Consider the following 20,614-nt stretch of genomic DNA (forward strand, 5'->3'; position numbering starts at 1 on the left):
CGTTATAAAGAAATGGAATAAAATTACTTGATTAAAATATCGCAAAACTTAGAATATATAGAAATTTTCCCCATTATAATAAAATTTTATTTAATTCAAAATCAAGACCAGTTTTGGTCACGGTCTGTGACCCAACAAGAGATAATAAAAAAAAAATCTGCACATTTTTTTGACAATAAACTCAAATCTAGAAAACTAACAAATTTTTTTATAACGAGTAAAAAGCCAGATTTTTCATGATGATCTACTCGAGTGTCAATTTCTTTAAACAATTGAGAAATTTTATTTACTTAAATAAGAAAGAGTTTGAAAAGCGAATAAGAATAAAATCGTCAAACGCCTGCTGCTTTGCGAGATCTGCAACTCGATCGCACGTCATCCCTCGCTCCCCCTCCGACTTCCCAACCAACTTCCCAACCAACTTCCCAACCACGTGGGGGGCGTGGCCTGGAGCAGCTGTGCTTTGAAAAAACTCGCACTCGCAAGAAGTCCCAGCGCGTTACGTAAGACCAATGCTGTGGCCGTCCGACGGTGTCTGAAATCATGTCCGCGAGCAAAGACCTGGCCGCCTTGCTGCGTGGCCTGCAGCTGGTGGCCAGAGAGGCGGCCAAACTGAGCGAGGCCGATTGCGCCCGGCGATGGAACAACTCGAGCGTGCGAACCCTGGCCGAGTCGCAGGCCAAAAAGCTGGCCGAGTGTCTCACTGGGGCGGCCTCGTCGCCAAATTTACAGGTCGGTTTTTTTTTAATTAAAAATTTCCAATTGTTCTAAATTTTAAAATCTAGGCAAACATCGACAAAACGGTGAAGGAGGCGGCTGAAAGGTCGCAGATGGTCGTCGAAGGTCTTCGAGCTTTGGCCTCTTTTTACTCGGGAAAAACTTGTGAGTTTTAATTTAGGTCTTTAGGTGCCAAATTAATTACGTAATTTTGATTTTTATAGACTCTGCAAGTCCAGCTGAGACCCTGGAGTCTTTGTCCAAATTCACACCTCCAGATTTGTCAAATTTTAAGCCACCCGTAGATCCGTTCGCCTCTTTTCAAGAATCGATCGAAAAGTTAAATCCTGTCCAGCCGATGATCAAAAACGACACTTTTGCAGAACCGCCTCCAATGAAACCAATCATTGTTAATGAGCCTCAAGTAAGGAAAGAACCAAAGGTGGAGCCTGTTGTTTATAAGAGGCCCAAAGTCAAGGCTACGGTATGTCAGTTAATTTATCATAGAAATTATATGAATTATAATTTTTTTTTGTGGACAGTTGAGTGAAAACGCAAAGCAAAGAGCCGTGCCCTCTTCCCGAATCGGCCGCCTGATCTCTTTTGGCAGTTTGGCCGCAGGGCTGGGCGTGGGAACGGTGGCCGAAGCCTCGAGGAGGGCTCTGGGCCTGACTGAAAAAAACGGATCTTCTGTGTTGGACGCCAGCGCGTTTTTGAGCGAGGCAAACGCTGAGAGAATCGTCAACACGCTCTGCAAAGTCAGAGGTACACTGGAGAAAGAATATTTTTCTAGGCTTGAAGATCACTGGAAATTTTTGATGGCCCCACAGCGCGCCGAGTGAGGCTGCCAAGGTTCCTGGAAAGTGATTAGCGCGTGGAAACAGAGCAGCACTTTAATTGCCTTTCAAAGGGTTTGATAAAATTATTAATTTTTAGTCCGCTTAGAAATTTCATTCAAATTTCATAAATTTTGTTGGGATTCCAAATTTTTTGAAACCAAAAATTTTGCACAAATTATTGATTGTGTCCAACCCATTAAAATGAAATTATAGTGCTGCTCCGCGCATTACTTTCCAGAGAGGCCGCGCGACGCTGCTATAATCGCTGCAAATCAATCCTCACTTTGCGTGCCTCAATCATCATAAAACCTTCAGCGGTTTTCAAGCGTAGAAAAATATTTGTTTTTTTGTACTTTGCTAGTAAAAGAATTTTAAAATGAATACAAATTTTTGTGAACTCTGTCTTTATTCTTCTTTAGGTGCTGCGCTGAAAATTGGGCAAATTTTGAGTATCCAGGACAACAGTATCATCAGCCCGCAGCTGCAGAAGGCCTTCGAAAGGGTGCGCCAGTCAGCAGACTTCATGCCAACCTGGCAGGTTGAGGTAAAAATTTCAACTAGAAAATAAACGTCAAATTAAATGAGTGGCTGATTTTGTTTTAAACTTTTAGAAAGTATTAGCGTCTGAACTTGGTTCCGACTGGCGCTCAAAGGTGGCTTCATTCGAGGAGAAACCTTTTGCGGCCGCCTCCATCGGCCAGGTGCATTTGGCCACTTTGCATGACGGCACGGACGTCGCCATGAAAATCCAATACCCTGGCGTCGCCAAGGGCATTGAGAGTGACATTGACAACCTCGTATCTCTACTCAAAGTCTGGAACATCTTCCCGGAAGGTAAATGAAATAAGAAAACCAGTGAAATTTTCAAATTTATTCTTCCCCAGGTTTGTTCATTGACAATCTGGTTGAGGTTGCCAAAAAGGAGCTTGGCTGGGAGGTGGATTACGAACGGGAGGCCGTGTGCACCAAAAGGTTCCACGAGCTGATGGCCCCTTACCCTGATTACATGGTACCTCGAGTTGTTGGTACTTTTCACCGCTCCACCTAAAGTTTCTTAATTCCTAAACTTTTCTCTCATTTCCAGACGAACTGAGCACCAAACAGGTCTTCACAAGCACCCTGATCAGTGGGGTGCCTGTTGATCAGTGTGTCGAAATGGACCTGGCAACCAGGGAGAGAATTGCCAAGCTGATCATGGAGCTGACTCTGAAGGAACTGTTTGAGTTCCGTTACATGCAGACTGATCCCAACTGGTCCAACTTTTTCTACGATCCTGAGTCCGGACGGGTAAAATTAATTCAGGGTAAAAATGAGCTGATTTTAATCTAAATTCCAGTTGGGACTTTTGGACTTTGGCGCCACGAGGGAGTACGAGAAGGCCTTCATGGACATGTACATCCAGGTGATCAAGTCGGCCGCCGACGGAGACCGGGAGGGAGTCCTCAAGATGTCGCAGGCCATGGGCTTCCTCACCGGATACGAGTCCAAGGTGATGGAAACGGCCCACGTGGACACGGTCATGATATTAGGCGAGACCTTCCGGTCGGACGAGCCCTTCAACTTCGGTCTGCAAAATACGACAAGGAGGGTGCAGACGCAGGTGCCCACCATGCTGCAGCACCGTCTCTGTCCACCCCCAGAGGAGATTTACTCGCTCCACAGGAAACTCTCTGGTGTTTTCTTGTTGTGCGCCAAACTCAAGGTGGCAATCTCGTGCAGACCAATGCTCCAGCGAGTTTGGCTCAATTACAGATTTGGATAGAAGAGGACTGTTGAAAAAAAAGTGTAACTCTTTAAGAAGAAGAAAAGGAATTTAGAAAATTCTGATGATTATGATAATTTATATTATACTATTGTTAATTTATAACTACAGTAGTGCATTTTTGTGATAAAGTATTGTTTTGAAAATAAATTTTGAGTAATTTTATGCTGTTAAAATCATTTTGTTCATTTGCTAAAAATTATCCACGATTAGATTAGCAAGAAGAATAAATTTTATTCATTTGGCAGGGAAATTCCTTTTTTTTTGCAGTTGGTGCAAATTATTAACTGCGCGAGTGGCCGGCGGTGGCAGCAGCGTCGCCAGCTGCATCGGCACCACTTTCGCCTGCGGTGACGTCACGCGCGGCAAGAAGTGACAACAGATGAGCAGGCGAGAAACGTCTGCTGCGGAGTTGGGCAACAAACAAATGGCCGGGCAGTGGGAACGGGTGCCGAGCGTCGTCCTGCACGAAATCTACCTGCTGCTGCCCACCGAGGACCAACTGCGGGCGTCGTCGACATGCCGACACTGGCGTCACGTCTTCTACCAGTCGTTCGCGCCCTCCAAGGTCACCTTCAGGGTGCGCGCGGGCGACCTGAATAGCTGCGAACGCAGCTTGTTCCTGGCCAGCTGTTGGGGCAACAAATTGCGCCACGCCGTCGTCGAGTTCGAGTCGACGGACGCCGGCGCCGCCGACACGCTCGCCGACCTTTTGCTCCTGCTCGCCGACAACTGCCACCTCCGCTCGCTGCTCCTCCGCCCCTCGCACTGCCTCCTCCAGATGCCCCCGCACCCTGCCTTCCTCGACAGGTGTGAAACAAAATTTATGTATTTTTCCAAAAAATGCCCACAACACGTTCTGATTACAAAGGAATGTGGGGCACGAGATCATTTGTAAAAAAAAAATATCTCTTCGCCAAGTAAAGAATTCTGCTCGGTGAAACGTGATTGTGCAAATCGCCACTTTCTCTAAAGACCTCCATATCCATAACAATAATTATTGCAGCAATTAAATGGATTAAATTTTATTAAAAAAATTTCAGAAAAATAATGGAGCCCCTCCGAGGCATAATTGAGAAGAGCAAGCGCCTCGAGTCCATCGACCTGGGCGGCTTGGAAGACCTGGCGCCGTACCTGAGCGAACTGGTGCGCCTCCTGAGCTTCTTCCAGGGCAAACACCTGCAGAGTCTGCACGCCAGCACCCTCAAGGCCAGTCCGCAGGACTACGAGATTTTCGACCTGGACCCAGGTCTCTTCGCCAGGTTGACCGCCCTGACCGAACTCAGCCTTGACTTTGACTACCTGACCGACCGACTGCTGCAGACCCTGTCAGGTCAGGGTAGAGACCTCAGGGTGCTCTCCGTAAACGTCCACGGCATCGACGAGGACTATTTGCCGCCTTCCAATCAAACTTGGACAGCGTTCAGCAAGCAAAAGTTTGCGAATCCATTTCAAAAATTGAATTTTCTTTGATTTCCCCTTTTTTCAGCTCAAACTGTGAACTTCGGCTGTGCTTGTTGTTCTCTAGTGAAGCTGTGGATTTTTTGTCTGCGGGTCTCTTGCAACCTTCGATGCCTCTGGCGCAGCTCAAGGTGCTTTTCTGTGAGAAAGTAAGACAATTTTTTTAATCTTCAAAAATTGCATGCAAATTTTAGATTAAAGTAAGGTAATAAATGTTTAAAATCGCATGTTACAATGTTGAAAGAAACCAAAATTTTAAATAAAAGAAAATTTATACGGCACGTGGAAAAAATCATTTTCAAGCCACGGAACTCGGATAAAATTATTTTTAGCCACGGTGCTCGGGAAAAATCATTTTTGAGCCACGGCCCTTCTGAAGAATGTAACTGAATGCCTTGACTCTCCTACACTGCTTGTGTGCGAGTTATCAAAGCTTAGACCGTACATGTTATAATGAAAAGTTAGTGATATCGCCCTATTCACCCGTTTTAAAAATTTTAATGAAAATTTTCTGATACTGCTATATCTCAACTAACGTGTAAAAGTAGTTTTTTTTTATGCATTTTATTGTAAAATTAATGAACTCTTTTCTCCTTTTTGTAGTTGAATGTTGAGGCTCTGCATCTGTTGTACGACTGGTTCTCGTCCCGATTGAATTGCCTCTGGTGGGTGGACATTGCCGACGAAAACTCCTCCTTGGACGCTCTGGACCTCTCCCTTGGACAGCCGCATCCTCTAGTGATGGTCGCCTGGCGCTGCCTCCACTTGCGTGAGCTGGTTGTCATAGGTTGGTAACCAAAATTTATAAATCTATCTCGGAATTAGAGAAATGTTTTTTCTGCAGGCTATGACCAGTTGGACGACAACATTATCGCCATCTCTAGATTGAGGGGTCCGCTTCTGAAACGCCTAGACATTCCTGAGAGCAACATTTTCTTTGAAGAAATTCCAGTTGACTCTGCAAAGGATGCTAAAGCTAAGGTAACCAAAAATTAAGAAAAAAATTATTTCTATCAAATTTTGTTAGCTTATTCGGATGGTTTTGACTATTTTTTAATAATATAAATTAAAATTGTTTTAAATCCGTAATATCAATAAATAAAAGTCCATTAGTGAGATTATGTAGTAATTTTTATTTTTATTTATTATATGGATTGGCAGAATTAAAATCGAACATGAAAAAATATATTTTAAAAATAAATTTATGGAAGTATAGATAAATTTAAATAAATTTTTGGAACCATTTTCAGCTGATGGACGAAGTGAGTGACTCGCTGCAGCGGACGTGGGCGCCGCTCTCGGCCAAAGACCTGCCGCCGGCCCTCGTCAATCCAACCCTGGAAAGTGCCATCGAGTTTGCTTTGGCCTCCGTGCAGTAACAACCTCGAACCTCCCGTCTAAGAATCCCCATTTCCGATCGGGCCGTTAGTTAATTTGCGAGTCCGCTTTACCGAATCGAGCCAAATTATTTTTCTAAGAGCATCTTTTAAGTAAGTTTAACAAAACGAGAGCAACGGTCGGAGAGATTTTAGTCGCGCTTAAGCAATTTGCCAACAACTCTCGAAAAATATTTAACAAAATATTGTGAAGAAAAACAACATCAGCTGTGATATCCGAGGCTCTCCCGACGACGACTTAACACTCGCTGCTCAGATAAAGCGAAAAGTCTATAGTTTTGTAACGCGAGAGAGAGCTGAAAAAGAGACTGCGACCACCGAGCGAAATAATAATCTACAAACAAAATCGCCCTGACTTGCCAACTTAGTCACACTTGAAAGAATCAAAGGTACTTAGCGAGCCGATCGATCCGTTTACAACGAAAGCTCGCCGGTCCTTGCACCTGCCGAATTCAGGGCGCTCTAGGCTAAATAATAGAGGGGTTGGTCTTGCCGCTGAGAGACGGTACATGAAAGAGTCAATGAGGAAAAAAAAATACCGTGTTGCCAGCGCGCACACTAAACCCGGCTGGAAACCAACCAGTTTTCACAGACATTCCAGGTGAGGAAAAAAAATCAGTCATGTTACACAAAAAAAAAAAAAAATAGCTCACACTTATTTTATTGAAATGTGCAGCAAAACTAAAATCGGGTTTTAAAAAAAGGACCACGAAAATAGCAAAAGCTCAAGTTTTGTTTCATTAATCTGTTTGGTGTTTCTAAAAAAATCTTGAAAATCAACAAATATTTTCCAAACCAAACAGAATTAAACAATATTTGAGACTTTTGTGATTTTAGGCCTTTAATACTGCAAAGGGAGAAATAGTTATTTATGCTTGAGTGAAAATCTGGAATTTAGCACAAATCGAAACAGATCTTTTCTATTTTACGAGAAACTCGAGCAGAAAACTTGTGATGAATACCTTAATAAGTCTCGTCGAAGGCAAATTTCGAGACGCACGCGCTTGTTCCTATCCTACCGAAGGAATCGAAAAACACTAGAGCGAACATATAATTATTATAGAGGGACTGAAGAAACCAAACGAAAACGAGCCATTCATTCCTGTTGCGCTGGCCAAGATGCACAACAACAACTGACCGACGAATCGCCAGTCTCAGTTTTGTTACTGCTAATTTTACACTGTTTATGGGTTTTTTAATCGATCGCCTAATTTTACGATGAGAGCGGCGGCGGCGGCGGCCGGATCGTCTCCGAGGCTTTTCCTTCGCAGCCTCACATTCCATCTACCTACTATGTCAACCGCACTCTGTGATATCGCCACTTTTAATAACACACACACATTAAGACTGGAGGCGATCCCGAGCCGAAACAAAAGCCGCCGACACTTTTAGGTTTTAATTGTTTTAAATGCTAATTATATAATGATCCGTGTAATTGCGCCGACTGAAGAGGAGCGAGAGTGAAAAACCCCGACTGAGATTTTACTTTTGCGCGCGTGAGATGGATTCGAACAGCAGGAAAATATATAGTTGAATATAGTCCCTTGACACAAAATGCAAAAGTGTGATAAGACCAAAAACGTTTGTTATGATTTCTTGATTGCGAAAAAATCGACTATTTTTTAATCGGAGCCAATTTTTGAAAATCTCGAAAAGATACAAAAACATGAGTATTTATATAAATTAGCTAGAAAGATTGCGAGCAAAATTCTGCATGACATTGATGATTTTATAGAGTTTAAATTTTGTGACCACCGGAAAGGTGAAATATGTTGATATGAGAGACGGCGTATTTTAATGAAAAATCATTCTGGCAGTACCTCAGAATATATTATAAAGATATACCTTAGTTATCTTTGGATTGTTTCACATTGAGAGGGGATTTTAATGTAATTTAAACAAATGTACGGCTAGATTGAAAATCTCTGAAAAGCGTCACATTCTAACAAACTAAAGCTGGAAAACAAAATCAATAAAAAAAAGATGCATCCATCTTTCAACTCAGAAACCTCTACCAAATTTCAACGGAAATAACAGAATTTACAATGTGCTAGGCGTGCATAGAAATATAAAATACCGATATATTATAAAAAAAAATTATCATAAAAATGAAAATAATGTAGCTGAGAAATAAGAAAACCTAGCTGAGAAATCAGTAGTCACAGATCTAAAAGAATCATGAAAGCAGTTATTATCAAATAAATATGTATGAGAAAGTGTATTTCTAGAAAAGATTTTTACCCGCCCTTGTCTGCGGGAAAGATCAGGCGCTGTTTTGGGATTGAGACCAAATTATTATTTGGTTGCAAATTATACGTTAAAAGTTGTAGTATTAGTGTTGAAAAAAAAAATTAAAGTTTTCATATCGAAAAACTCCTGCAAAAGAAAAAAAGTATTGTAAAACTGTAAGTGATGATATAATACAGAAAAAGAATCTGTTTTTCAGTTTTCGGATCCTATGGGAGTAAACACAAAATGTATTATTATATTATTATTATTATGCGAAATAAAATTGTTCTCAACGATACATGAAATGAAGGTGAGCATTTTATTAATTCCAATGTACCTTTGATGGAAAAGGAATTTGCTAATGAAAAAGAAAATAATTTAGTTTTTAGACTGGGCAAATTTTTAATTCCAGATGAACCATAAGAGAAGTGAAGAAAAACAGGTTGTCCTTGTTTTGGAAAAAAATAGTTTTTTGTTAAGAAAAAAAAACGATGCTACCAGTTTAAGTCTCGATCTGCAAGCCTTTATTCACGAAAAATACACAAAATCAGCAATATTGACTTTTTAAACAAAAAAAGTTTTAATATCTTAAAACTAAAATAATTCATATACCAACCTATTGTAGGTTTTATGAATTTTTTTACTTTGGAATAAGATTTTAAAATATTTCAAGAGCGGTTTTTCTATTTTGCTGATTTTTTTTTATTTATATTTCTTTTTAATAAAACAAAAGAATTATATTTTTTGAGAATTTAAAACCAAAAGAAACCACTCATAACGGGAAATAATTAAATTAGTACTGTGACTAATTGCCTTGACGTGGAATTACGTTCCGAGACGACGAGATATTTGAGACATGGCCGGTGTAAAAAAAAGTTGGAAAATTCCTGTTGTGATAATAAACAATTTTAATTGAGGGCGAAAATTTCCCAAAGTAAAATTCTTTAAAACCACCCCAATCTGTCCGTATTGTTTTAAATTGTTTTAAGGCGATTAGTCACAGTACTAATTTAAAACAATTATATTTTTATGCCATGATCATTTGAAGCCGGGCGAACTTTGTTTTTCTTACAAAGAAAAAATAAAGTACAACCCCCAAAGGTTTGTCTTGTTTTGTCTTTATTTGTCAGTTTTTTTCTTTGCGACGAGGAACCCAGTTTCAATTTTTCAGAAAAAAAGATAATTTAGTTTTTTTTTGCTTGGGATGAAAGTTTTTATTCCAGATGAAACATTCATATATCTTTTTGAATATCAAAATTAAAGTGAATATTTGTGCAAGTTTTCAACTTCCATAAACACATAAACATTAAAAATAAGGAATTTAGTAAGACGAGGGAGATTTCTCATCAGACCTACTTTTTTGATATAAATACCAATTTAAATCAAATCTAAGTAATTTAAGGTTAATTAAACGAAATCCCTCTTATTTAAATTTAATAAATTTATTATTTATGCATAATTATATTAAAATGTTTGGGGGCCCGGCGCGGGGTTGGTGAACCGCGGGAGCCCCAAAGCAGCGCGGCGGCAGCCGTCGAGTCTGGCTCGGCCGCAGCACGTGCGTTTGTTTACAGACACCGCACGGTGAGGAGTTGGCCGGAGGTGTCGCGCGACGGGTGGGACTCCGTGCGGAAGCGACGGCGGCCCCCGTAGGAGCGAGACTCACTCTTCACTCTCCTCAGTCGTCGGAAGAGAACAAGAGACAAGGCCGCGCCATTTTGGATCAGTCGTTAATTTTTGCGTGGATGCGGCGGCGTTAATTTTTTCTCTAAACCTCGGCCGCGCTTGCTTCGTCTGGCGGTGAGTGTGCCCGGGGTTTTCCTGTCCCCCGAAAGGGTGGCGTGGCCGGCGGGGGCGGCCGGGGGGCGCGACCGCCCCCGGCCCAAACACCCGCCGCCGTCGCCGCTTCGAATCGATAACTCTGGAGTTTACAAATTTGGAACGGCCTTGATTGACCCCGGCTTTGCAGGCCGGTGGCGCCAAAACCCCCCTTGTGGGGGCTCGATCGTCGCGTCTCGCCGAGACGGTCACGCCTGCGGGGCTCCCGCGACCCCCTAGAACCCCCCTAACGAGATTCAAAGGCCGAAAGGTGCGCGCCGGCTAATTGCTTGTGGGCGGCTAATTAACAGGTCGCGGCCGCCGAACCCGCGAGATGAGCGGCCCGCGGGGTCTTCGTGCCCCCTGAGAAAGATTAAGTCACTGAAATTGGCGGCGAAAAGTTATTTGTTTCGGTCGGGGGTGTTTGTTTACTTCGGAGGTCGAGGGGAGTGACCCTTCGAGGGCAGAGATTTCCTTCGGCTTGGACCCTTTTTGGGCCTGGCTTTTTGCTTCGGGGCCTAATTTTAATTTCAAATGCAAAATTGGTTGATTTTCGAAAAAATGGCCGCAATGTCGTCGTCAGCGGCTTTGTTGATAACATGCACACATTAATTTTATTGTTTCCGAAAATGGCCTCCCTCGCACTAACGCTGCGGCTGGCGTTGCCCAATTAAGTTAAGTGCGTCACCAGATTACGCTTTGTCCTAATTCCGTCGGGCACCATCTTTCTTATGCGACCTCAAATCGATTCAAATTGCATTGTTTATTTTTCCGAGTGAGATTTGGTCTAATTTTTACAAACCGTTCTCCTCATTTACATAAAAAAAATCTGCCGTTCGCTTTATCTTATCAAACTGCGCTGCTGGCACTTCCTGGTTGGTCTTATGGTAATTTTTATTTCAGCACAACTGCGCTTCAGGATTCGGTCCAAGCAGATTTCGATGATGTCGGCGCCCGTCGAGAAGATGGAAGTAGACGGAGAGGCGGTCGTCGACCTCAGTGTGGGGTCAGTTTTTGCATTAATATATTTTTCATATAAAAAAAATTTTGTTGTAAAATTTTTTTATTTCAATATTTTCTTATAATTAAACTAGAATGAAATTAATTTTTTATTACAACGAAAGATCAGTGTTTTAATGGAGTTTTTATTTGAATTTAGAAATCCTGCACCAAAACCACCAAGTGAGAACGGAGAGGCAGTGCAAGACTTGAGCAAGATCAGTGATGCGGCCGCCATGAGGCCGCCGGCCTCGAGAGTCAAAGATTATGAAGAGCAGCACCATCCGAGGCGCAACCTGCGACCACGCAGGGAGAGGAGTTATGCCGAAAGTCCAGACATAATCGTCCTGTCTGACGAGGAACCCAGAATCAACGGATTCGTCAACGGCTACGAAAGTGACAGCGACGATGCTGAAATGCCACCTCTGCCTCCCATAAAGGTGATTTAGTTCTTTTGTAAAAATAAAATTTGTATAACTATACCAATTTTAAATTTTTACAAAGTAACATTTCAAAATGTAATCATCTAAAATTTTCACTCTTGGTTATTTGAATTCATTTCTAAAACCTAATTTCTAGGAGCTTTCAACAGAAGAATTGGCAGAGAAAGAACGGCTGATTCGCAAATTACGGGAAGAGCTGCGAAACGAAGAGATGAAACTAGTTCTGCTGAAGAAATTGAAGCAGTCGCAGCAGATGAAGGAAAACATTGCGGTGTTGCCGCCCACAACGCAAGCCCCTGCTGTCACCAAACTCACCCCCTCAGTCACCCTGACGGCCAAGCTGCCGCCCCCTGCCCAACAGGCGCCGCAACAACAGGTGCCCCAGGCGCTGGTCCGGAGCTCCAAACAAACCCCCGCACCTGCCGCTCTGCCCCCTGCTCACAGAGGGGTGAGTTTTCAATTTTTGTTGCAAAATTTTTAAATTTTCAATTTCCTTTTGATTCATTTTTCAGCAGTACGGTGGTTCGTCCTCAGGACGGTACGACCAAGGCGGCCAAAGTCGGGGGCAGAACTTGCCGCCTCCCCTCATGGGCATGGGCGGCCGAAACAACGCCGCCGCCATGCAGCAGAATCTGCTCATGGCTCAGCAGTCCCTTCTCAGAGGGGGCACTAATCTGGTCGGGGGCAGAGCCCCTGTCAACACACCCCCAAATGTTGTCATGGGATACCCCTTGGGGGCGGCTGAGCGCGCCCCCAAGGAATCCCACCACTCGCCGTCTACCCAGCAGGTAGGGCATTGCTCATTAATCTTACTTAATTAGATTGTGGTACTAGGAAAATGAATACTTTCTAGCAATGGTAAAAGTTAAAATTAACCCAATCATTTAATTTTTCTCGCTTTTCTCAAATTTCATTTTTTTTCTTCAATGAACAAACTGGAATTGTCCACTCTCTTTCTTTACTAACAAATTCACTCTTTCTCTTGCTGCTATCAAAGCTTATGGGAAATGTGGACCCAAAAATGGGCAACATGGGTACGCCCATGCAACAAATGCCCCTAGAACAGGTAAAATTTATAGCTGAACACTTTTGGTTTTATATTTAAGTTCTACTTTGTTAGTTAACTTATATTTAAAATTAAATTCTTCTGTTTCTCATGTTAAAATTTGTCCCTCAGGAGCGAAGTCGGCAGGAGGATAACCAAACACCAGCACAAAGGCAGGCAGCAGCTAAGTTGGCGCTGCGCAAACAGCTCGAGAAAACTCTTCTACAGGTACATAAATTGCTTATCTTTTTTATAGATCAGAAGTATGAATTTTAAATAATTATTGGTCAGAACCGAATGAAATTTTACATGGCAGAAGTAAGTTTGTAATTTCACGGCAAAATTTAAAGTTTCATAAACAATTTTTTTTTTCTAATGCTAATTTTTTATTTAACTCGCAGATTCCACCTCCCAAGCCCCCTCCACCGGAGATGCACTTCATCCCAAACCCGTCGAACGCAGAGTTCATTTACCTGCTGGGTCTGGAGCACGTGGTCGACTACATCACCCGGGACCAAAAAGCGCCGCCGCCTCCAGACCCATTCCAGTGCTCACAGTGCGAGACCGACTTCACTCCGGTGTGGAAGTGGGAGAAGAGTTCAAAGAGCGACCACAAGCGGCGCCAGCAGCTGACCATGGGTCACCAGACCTCGGGCAAGGAGCTGCGGGTCATCTGCGAGCAGTGCGTCACCACCAACGTGAAGAAGGCCCTCAAGGCCGAGCACACGAACCGGCTCAAGACGGCATTCGTCAAGGCCCTGCAGCAGGAGCAGGAGATCGAGCAGCGCATGGCCCAGGGGGCCGAGTCCCCGGCGCCGGCCGCCCCCTCGCCCAAGCCCCCCACGCCACTCAGCCACGCGCCGACGCCCCCCACCCCCTCGGCGGCCCCTCCGGCCCCACAGCCCCGCCAGCAACAGGCGGCCACGCCCCCCACCCGGGCGGACCGCGAACGAGAACGGGCCGAGCAGGCCCTGGCCGCCGCGGCCGCCCAGTTCCCAAAGTTTGCGGACCCGTCCAAGTTTGCGGCCGCGCTGGCCGCGGCCGCCTCGAACCCGGCGGCCGCCTTGCAGGCTGCCCACCAGCAACTGATGCGGCTGCCCCAGCACCAGGCACCCCTGCCGGCGCACATGATGCCCTTTTCGCCCCTGCTCTACCCCTACCAACTGGCCATGGCGCAGGCGGCCGGCGGCAAGGGCCCCGTGGCCGCCGCCGCGGCCAACCTGGTGGAGCTGCAGCGGCAGGCGGCCGATCTGCAGCGGCAGTACCTGCTCGACATGATCCCCTCCAACTCGATGCAGCAGGGCCGCGGGGGCATGAACTGGAAGACGTGATCTGCACCCTCGCCCCCGTTTCCACCGAGTCTGCTGCAGACCGACCAATCCGACTTTCCACCCCAGAACCTCACGTGAAGCCGCGGCCGACGGAATTTGTTCGAAGAGAAAAATGCCTGAATATAATTTACACTTCATTGAAACTCATTTTAATATTTGTTGAAATAATTAATGAAGTGTTGCAAATCCACATCAAATATGTTCAAATTTTCTATCAAGATTTTCCTCCCGAATGGATTTCGGTGGCCGAATTCGAGGAGGTGCCCACCGGCTCAAAATCTGTCTGCGTGATTGTGTACAATTTTTGCAAAAACGTTTTTGCTAGTGGTTTTCTCATCTACCCTCTTCCTTCTCAGCACTCTGGTTTTCACGACTTGCGACTCGTTGGGTTGGGCTCTGATTGTGATACTCTTTTCTATGATGATTTTGAACCCCAATTGTTCCCGCTCTTGTTCAGCAAATAGTTCAGTCAACTTGATATTTATTTTTCCTTGCAACGGCACCACTTTTGTATTTTTGTTTAATTTATTTTGCGTTCAGACGCACGTCACCAGATCATTTTTCAGCCAACTGTATAAACGAGTCGTTTGCGCATTACTAAAATAAAAAAAGGAACACTTTGGAGTGCTTTGGTGGTTTTCGACGCGAGGTGTGTCGCTCGTGTCACAGTTGCGAATCCACTAGGGTGTATAATTGTACTTGGTAAGATTTGAAATCTCTTTGTCTCACGCATCATGTATAAATCGTAGGGAAGGAAACTGATTGTAGATTTCTTAAAATAAAGTACTGTGAATTCTTTTATTTATACGCAAATGGCGATTTCACTTATTTTACTTGATCCACTTCTGAAAAAAAAAATTGACAAATTTAAACCCTGAAGTAAAGCTACATTTTATTCTGGCACATATTTTATATATTTTTCAAAGAAAACTTAATTTTTAAGCCGTCTTTGCTATCATTTCAATATTAACACAATAAATACAAGAGATGAAATTTCACTCAATGGAAGCATTTCTTGAAGCGCTTCATGCAGAAGGGCAGCAGTTGCGGTTGGTCGCACTTTTGGCACGCCAGGGCAACGTCGCCGCAGCACCGGAAATGCGTCTCGCAGCATGAGAGCCACTCGGTCGCACTCAGCTCATTGCACTTTTCACACTCGCTGCAGTCTCCGCCTTCAAAATTAAGTAATTTAATTGAATAACCGCCTCGTTTAAAGAACAAAATATAATTTATAGTTAATCTAGTTTCTTGATATAACATGGCTATAATTTAAAAAAAAAATGCTGATCTATTTTACTTTACAATGTCAATTTAAAAAATTGTTCGTTCTTGGTACAAAAAAAGTATTTTGAATTTTTAATCAAATTGTAAGAAAATTAAAACTAACCAGAGTTGAGACACGTATCTGCTCCATTTCGCGCTTCTTGGCGGCGGCACTCGAGTCCTTCCTCTCCACTAGGACAATTTGACTTTTCCTGCATCAGTTCGTCACCCAAGAGCAATTTAACCTTAAAAAAATATGAATAATAAGAAAATAAATAACAATTTAAAGGAAAACAACTTCTTTTGCAAAAGCCCCAGGTTTTGACAAGGCGGCCACAAATTTTGAAAGTGAGGAGGAAGATTTGAAGGCCAAAGTCCTGTTTGTGGCTGCTTCAATTTGCCAACAATTCATGATCAAAAGAGCAAAAATAAAGACTGCCGAAATTTTCTCCATGCTATTTTGGATTCAATCTGGAAAAATTAAATTTAGCAATAATAATAGAAATAATACTAAAAATAAAAAAATTTTCCTTACAAATTGAGGAGATGCAATAATTCCGTAGAGCAAAATCCGGTAAAATCGACGCACCTTTTATAAAAATATAAAAAAATTGCGTTAGTCGCACAGTTTTAATATTGGCGAGAGTGTGTTGGTTTCGACAGCAGAATGCGTTATGAGCTTGTTTGAGCAAGCGACGATTGCACTCTCTCGTTATAGTTATTCTCACTACTCTGAAGGAATTATAAATGCTGGCGAGACCAATAATCGGTCCGTTCGCTCCGTCAACCAGTGGAGCAGTTTTCCTTGAGTGTCACGGGAAAGAAAGCGGCGACGAGCGAAAAGGACAGAGATTGTCAACACGCCGATCTTATGTATATATTTTTTTTGTCACGTTTGGTGTCGATTTTCGCCGATTCGACCCCGTGCGAGCGCAGTTTTCATCCTTGGTCGCGCAAATCGTTTCCTGCTCCAACAACTCATTTGCATATTTGTCGCTCGCGTAAACCAGTTCGAAAATTGCAAAAGCTACAACACAGGCCGGTACGTATTTGTGTAGACGAAAGAAAGGAGGTTAGACGCGAACAAATAAAACGCAGCCTCCACAGTACAATTGAGATGCAACTCTCGTCGCTTTCAGCAGCAATTAAAAGCGACTTCACAAAAGTGGAAATCTCTCAATATTGAACGAGAGACGGTGAAGCATCTGCAGAGAAAATGCCCCACATTCATATTTAATTAGGTAATAACTTTGATGCTTGGAATGCATGAAATAAAATGCAGTTTTAGCAAAAGCCAACCAGTCGTTTGATTTAAAATTATAATACATACTTTTTAAGAATTTCATAAAATATTTGAAAAAATAATTTATTAAAAATGAATATGGACATAAGTAGAGTTTTTTGAAGGTTATGATCATATATAGCTATATAATAATATATAATATTGATCTTCATATATTTCATCTTCTGATGTGGCAAATATATCACCCAAATAAACTTTAATTTTCCTTATTTCATTTCTAAATTTTCAATAACTGTTCCATTTTTTTTATTTAATGGAGAAGTAAATGAAATGATTTTAATAAATTCTTTTATCTTCCGAGGCATTAATATTTTAAATAAAATGATTGGTTCTGCTAATTTTTACAATTTTTAATTTAATTTCCGTGATTTAAAATTACTTGCTAGATTTTTCATTCCAATGAAATAAACGAAATAAACTACTTTAAATTAGAAATAATAATATTTATTTTTCTATCGTGTTGATTAATCTTTTGAACAAAAGTTTCCAGCTGTTATGGTATTAAATTCATTTTATTCTCGATTTGTTGGGTCAACATATATATATATATACAGTAATAATTGCACGTGTTTTTCCCTCTGTTTCAGATCGAATCATGGAGAAGCAGGGCTGCCAACGGAAATTTGCAGTGGCGTCGCGCAATGATGCCACCGGTGGGGGCCGTTGTTGTTCTCTGACGTCACGGGCAACATATGAACGGGAGAGAAATGTCAAAATGGCGTCGTCGCAGGACGCTTGGTATCTTTCTCTGCTGGGGTTAGCGGAGAATTTTCGCACGTCGAGTCCGCCCAACTTCAAGTTGTGCATTCAGTGCCTTCAGGCGGTGTTCAACTTCAAGCCGCCGCAGAGGGTCGAGGCCCGCACGCACCTCCAGCTCGGCAACATCCTGCTCACGCACACCAAGAACATCGACCTGGCCCGCAACCACCTCGAGAAGGCGGTCAGTCTCCCTGAGCGACCCTGACCCTCCCGAAGGCCCCTCCGCACCCGGCCGACTTCTCTCCCTTCCGCCCCGACCCTTCCGAGAAATTCTGCTGCCGTCAAAAAATAGTAAAACCCCTTTTTTTGCAGTGGTTGTTGTCTCAGACCATCAACGGCTTCGACGATGTCAAGTTCGAGGCGGCCTCGGTGTTGGCCGAGCTGCACGAACAACAGAAGAACCCCAACGCGGCCAAGCCCATCCTGCGGAAGGCCATCGAGATCTCGCAGAACAGCGTCTACTGGCACTGCCGCCTAATCTTCCAGCTCTCTGTAAGCCACGCCCCCTTAGACCATTAACAACTTCAACGAAAAAACATCTTAATTAATTCACGTCTCTGTCCGTTTCGCAGCAAATTCACGCGAGCGAGCGCGACTACGAGTTGGCGAGCAGTTTGCTCGGGGTCGGAGTCGACTACGCGCACATCTCGCAGGCCAACTACACCAGAGTTTTATTCCTCCTCAGCAGATGCATGGTACGCAAACATCATAATCAAAGTTAATTCAATTAAATGTAAAATTTCTGCAGCTCCTGCTTATTGATAAGAAATTCCAAGACGTGAACCAGTTGCTGGCGCAGGCCGGTCACCTCGTCGACAGCTGGACCGGCTCTCAACACCAAAAGGAGTATCTCAAGGTATTTTTCCTGGTGCTGCAGGTGTGTCATTACCTTTTGGCGGGCCAAGTCAAAAGCGTCAAGCCCTGGCTTAAGCAGCTTCAACAGAGCATCCAAATCATTATGCAGCCCTCGTGGCCCTCAGACGAAGGTGGGCGACAAAATATATCCCAATTTCACGCTTGACGAACAAGTGTTTGATTCCAGTCCTGACCTCAACTAGTCCTGGAGATATGTTCATCTGGATGCCGAAAGAGCATCTGTATGTGTTGGTGTACCTGGTCACTGTGATGCACAGCATGCAAGGCGGCTACATGGACAAGGCGCAGAAGTACACCGACAAAGCCTTCACCCAAATAGAGAAGCTCAAAAGTGTGTCTCATTTTTTTGTTTAAAAGAGATTCAAGACTCGTTGAAATTTCCAATGATTGCCAAAATTGACTATACCAATCCTCAAAGTTTTTAGAAATTCAATTGAATTTTTTAATAAATGAAAGGCTAATCACTTTGAATAATTTTAGTTGTGGACAACAAGCCGATCCTGTCCGTTTTCCACCTAATGCTCTTGGAGCACATCATCATGTGTCGGTTGGTGATGGGCAACAAGTGCCTGGCGCTGCAGGAAATCTCGCAGGCATGTGTTCTGTGCCAAAACCACCCTCGGCTGCTGATGACCCACCGGCCGCAGCTGCACACCCTGCTCGGCCTCTACGCCATGAGCATGAACTGCATGGAGTCGGCGGAGGCCCAATTCTCGGCGGCGCTTCGGGTGTGTATTTTCTCTCTCCGCACCTACTTTGAAATGGCAATTTTCAAAAGGTGTGAAAGATTTTTTCTTTTTAAATGAAAAGAATTTGAAACATTTGCAGACCTCGTCCGAACGGGAGTTGTGGAACTTTGCCAACCTCAACCTAGCCATTGTTTACCTGCGATCGAAAAGAGAAACCGAGTTCACGGCGCTTCTCGAACGCATCGACCCAGAAACCATCACCTCAAACTCGCACAGCATTCGCGCGGCAGCTTACTACGTGCAGGGCCTGCAGTCCTTCTTCCAGGCGCGCTACAACGAGGCCAAGTAACACATTCGGTTCTGAATCCAATCAAAAATCTAACCAATGATAATTTCAGACGCTTTTTGCGGGAGACTTTAAAAATGGCAAACGCTGAGGACCTCAACAGACTGACTTCGTGCTCTCTCGTCCTGCTGGGACACATTTTCCTCTCACTCGGCAACAGCAGAGAGAGTATGAACATGGTCACGCCCGCCATGCAACTTGCCTCTAAAATTCCCGATGTCCACGTCCAACTCTGGGCCTCAGCCATTCTTAAAGGTCAAGATAGTTTGAAAATTAATTTGGTGTAATTAATTCAAAATCTGGTTATCTTGAAGGAGATAATTCATAAAATGTGCAGGAAAATATTTTTTGATAGAAATTTGCTTGAATCTGAATGTTTAAAAACTTTTGAATCTTGGTTTCTGAAATTTTTTAACCAACAATATCCTTCCTGCACGTTGTTGGAATCGTCTCACTGAAGTCTATCCAAACTTGATTTGAGTAAATAAAAATGCTTAATTTTTGCAGACTTGTACCGAATGTGCGCAGACCACCCGCGGGAGAACGAGGCGTACCAGATGCACTGCAACTTCTCGCAGATGCTGCTCAAGGACCACTTCCAGTCGTCGCAGATGGCTGAGCACAGTCTGATAAACTGGACAGAGGGTCCGTTCCCTGCGCCCATCGGCAACCCACCGAGCACCTCGTCGGCCATCCTCTGATGTGGAGGCCGGCCCAACACCCCCTCAAGGACTTGCCGCGTTCAGTGGAAGTGTTTCAATGTGATATCCGACGACGACGAGCCGACAGCGCCACTTGGACCCATCAAGTGCTCCTCCGCGGCACCGCTCTTTAATACTCCTGCTTTTAAACAGACCACTCTGTGTACGTACAAAGAGACATAACTACTTAGGTGGCGCCCACCGCAAACAAGAATTTCAGAGGCAACAAACCGACGAGTCGTTTGTATATTTTTATTATCGGCCGGTGCTCGCCGCAAGACAGACGACGCGCGTGTCAGCAACAATCAGTTTTATTTTTGTTTTAAACGAATTTATATTTAAATTTTAATTTATTTGTAAGCGAAAAAGCAACTCTATATTGTGGAAACGCATCGATTGACGTACCATCACATCTTTTATATAATTTCTACACAATACATTTCAGTTGTGTTCTATTAACCCCTGCAGAGCAATAAAAGATGTCCACGGTTTTTGAGTATAAAACTGATTTTCAAGTATTGTTTCCTTGTTAAATAATGAAAACCAACTAATGATATAAGAAAAATGCACAATTGATACATAAAATCAAATCATTGCACACAAAAAAATGTATAAGTAGAGGAGACTATGGAGTGG

At 43.3% G+C, this 20,614-nt stretch overlaps 5 protein-coding genes across 8 annotated transcripts; 4 read left to right on the top strand and 1 right to left on the bottom strand.

Annotated features, from left to right (window-relative positions):
• Nucleotides 1-471: 471 nt before the first annotated feature.
• Nucleotides 472-3,488, top strand: LOC132195883 (atypical kinase COQ8B, mitochondrial). Its single transcript, XM_059618164.1, has 9 exons — nt 472-732; nt 786-882; nt 942-1,201; nt 1,260-1,482; nt 1,976-2,100; nt 2,168-2,390; nt 2,441-2,581; nt 2,641-2,843; nt 2,893-3,488. The coding sequence occupies exons 1-9, from the start codon at nt 544-546 to the stop codon at nt 3,316-3,318; spliced, it is 1,887 nt and encodes a 628-aa protein (XP_059474147.1). The 5' UTR covers nt 472-543; the 3' UTR covers nt 3,319-3,488.
• A 182-nt stretch (nt 3,489-3,670) lies between these two features.
• On the top strand, nt 3,671-8,714 carry LOC132195995 (F-box only protein 33). The gene is made up of 6 exons (XM_059618353.1): nt 3,671-4,128; nt 4,362-4,754; nt 4,808-4,928; nt 5,383-5,566; nt 5,624-5,760; nt 6,030-8,714. The coding sequence occupies exons 1-6, from the start codon at nt 3,701-3,703 to the stop codon at nt 6,156-6,158; spliced, it is 1,392 nt and encodes a 463-aa protein (XP_059474336.1). The 5' UTR covers nt 3,671-3,700; the 3' UTR covers nt 6,159-8,714.
• A 1,333-nt stretch (nt 8,715-10,047) lies between these two features.
• Nucleotides 10,048-14,848, top strand: LOC132196272 (transcriptional repressor p66-alpha). 3 transcript variants are annotated; one of them, XM_059618809.1, is made up of 7 exons: nt 10,048-10,205; nt 11,127-11,229; nt 11,383-11,662; nt 11,802-12,113; nt 12,178-12,453; nt 12,843-12,938; nt 13,112-14,848. In XM_059618809.1, exons 2-7 carry the CDS (start codon nt 11,165-11,167, stop codon nt 14,039-14,041), a joined length of 1,959 nt encoding a protein of 652 aa, XP_059474792.1. In that variant the 5' UTR covers nt 10,048-10,205; nt 11,127-11,164; the 3' UTR covers nt 14,042-14,848. The 3 variants fall into 3 exon arrangements, with proteins under 3 accessions (XP_059474792.1, XP_059474794.1, XP_059474793.1); XM_059618811.1 differs by having other exon boundaries at nt 12,181-12,453; XM_059618810.1 differs by lacking the exon at nt 10,048-10,205 and adding an exon at nt 10,575-10,998.
• LOC132196276 (uncharacterized) lies at nt 14,828-16,223 on the bottom strand. Its single transcript, XM_059618817.1, has 4 exons — nt 15,840-16,223; nt 15,603-15,775; nt 15,429-15,549; nt 14,828-15,213 (listed from the first exon to the last, which is right to left on the bottom strand). The coding sequence occupies exons 2-4, from the start codon at nt 15,756-15,758 to the stop codon at nt 15,041-15,043; spliced, it is 450 nt and encodes a 149-aa protein (XP_059474800.1). The 5' UTR covers nt 15,759-15,775; nt 15,840-16,223; the 3' UTR covers nt 14,828-15,040.
• A 1,070-nt stretch (nt 16,224-17,293) lies between these two features.
• On the top strand, nt 17,294-20,486 carry LOC132196273 (MAU2 chromatid cohesion factor homolog). Of its 2 annotated transcripts, none has more exons than XM_059618812.1 (9): nt 17,294-17,547; nt 17,679-17,858; nt 17,939-18,061; nt 18,115-18,352; nt 18,409-18,573; nt 18,723-18,970; nt 19,053-19,276; nt 19,330-19,532; nt 19,785-20,486. In XM_059618812.1, the coding sequence occupies exons 1-9, from the start codon at nt 17,323-17,325 to the stop codon at nt 19,976-19,978; spliced, it is 1,800 nt and encodes a 599-aa protein (XP_059474795.1). In that variant the 5' UTR covers nt 17,294-17,322; the 3' UTR covers nt 19,979-20,486. The 2 variants fall into 2 exon arrangements, with proteins under 2 accessions (XP_059474795.1, XP_059474797.1); XM_059618814.1 differs by having other exon boundaries at nt 19,071-19,276.
• Nucleotides 20,487-20,614: the final 128 nt, after the last annotated feature.

The sequence above is a fragment of the Neocloeon triangulifer genome, unplaced genomic scaffold (assembly GCF_031216515.1).
Source record: "Neocloeon triangulifer isolate White Clay Creek 2 clone unplaced genomic scaffold, ASM3121651v1 ptg000011l, whole genome shotgun sequence".
Lineage (NCBI taxonomy): Eukaryota > Metazoa > Arthropoda > Insecta > Ephemeroptera > Baetidae > Neocloeon > Neocloeon triangulifer.

Coding starts and splice junctions, on each gene's coding strand:
- LOC132195995 (XM_059618353.1), top strand. CDS start 3,701: ATGAGCAGGCGAGAAACGTCTGCTGCGGAGTTGGGCAACAAACAAATG. Junction 4,129..4,361: donor CACCCTGCCTTCCTCGACAG/GTGTGAAACAAA, acceptor AAAAAATTTCAG/AAAAATAATGGAGCCCCTCC. Junction 4,929..5,382: donor AGGTGCTTTTCTGTGAGAAA/GTAAGACAATTT, acceptor TCCTTTTTGTAG/TTGAATGTTGAGGCTCTGCA.
- LOC132196272 (XM_059618809.1), top strand. CDS start 11,165: ATGATGTCGGCGCCCGTCGAGAAGATGGAAGTAGACGGAGAGGCGGTC. Junction 12,454..12,842: donor ACTCGCCGTCTACCCAGCAG/GTAGGGCATTGC, acceptor TTTGTCCCTCAG/GAGCGAAGTCGGCAGGAGGA. Junction 12,939..13,111: donor TCGAGAAAACTCTTCTACAG/GTACATAAATTG, acceptor TTTAACTCGCAG/ATTCCACCTCCCAAGCCCCC.
- LOC132195883 (XM_059618164.1), top strand. CDS start 544: ATGTCCGCGAGCAAAGACCTGGCCGCCTTGCTGCGTGGCCTGCAGCTG. Junction 1,483..1,975: donor CACGCTCTGCAAAGTCAGAG/GTACACTGGAGA, acceptor ATTCTTCTTTAG/GTGCTGCGCTGAAAATTGGG. Junction 2,101..2,167: donor TGCCAACCTGGCAGGTTGAG/GTAAAAATTTCA, acceptor TTAAACTTTTAG/AAAGTATTAGCGTCTGAACT.
- LOC132196273 (XM_059618812.1), top strand. CDS start 17,323: ATGGCGTCGTCGCAGGACGCTTGGTATCTTTCTCTGCTGGGGTTAGCG. Junction 17,859..17,938: donor GCCTAATCTTCCAGCTCTCT/GTAAGCCACGCC, acceptor TCCGTTTCGCAG/CAAATTCACGCGAGCGAGCG. Junction 18,574..18,722: donor CCAAATAGAGAAGCTCAAAA/GTGTGTCTCATT, acceptor GAATAATTTTAG/TTGTGGACAACAAGCCGATC.
- LOC132196276 (XM_059618817.1), bottom strand. CDS start 15,758: ATGGAGAAAATTTCGGCAGTCTTTATTTTTGCTCTTTTGATCATGAAT. Junction 15,550..15,602: donor CTGGGGCTTTTGCAAAAGAA/GTTGTTTTCCTT, acceptor TATTTTTTTAAG/GTTAAATTGCTCTTGGGTGA. Junction 15,214..15,428: donor AGATACGTGTCTCAACTCTG/GTTAGTTTTAAT, acceptor TTAATTTTGAAG/GCGGAGACTGCAGCGAGTGT.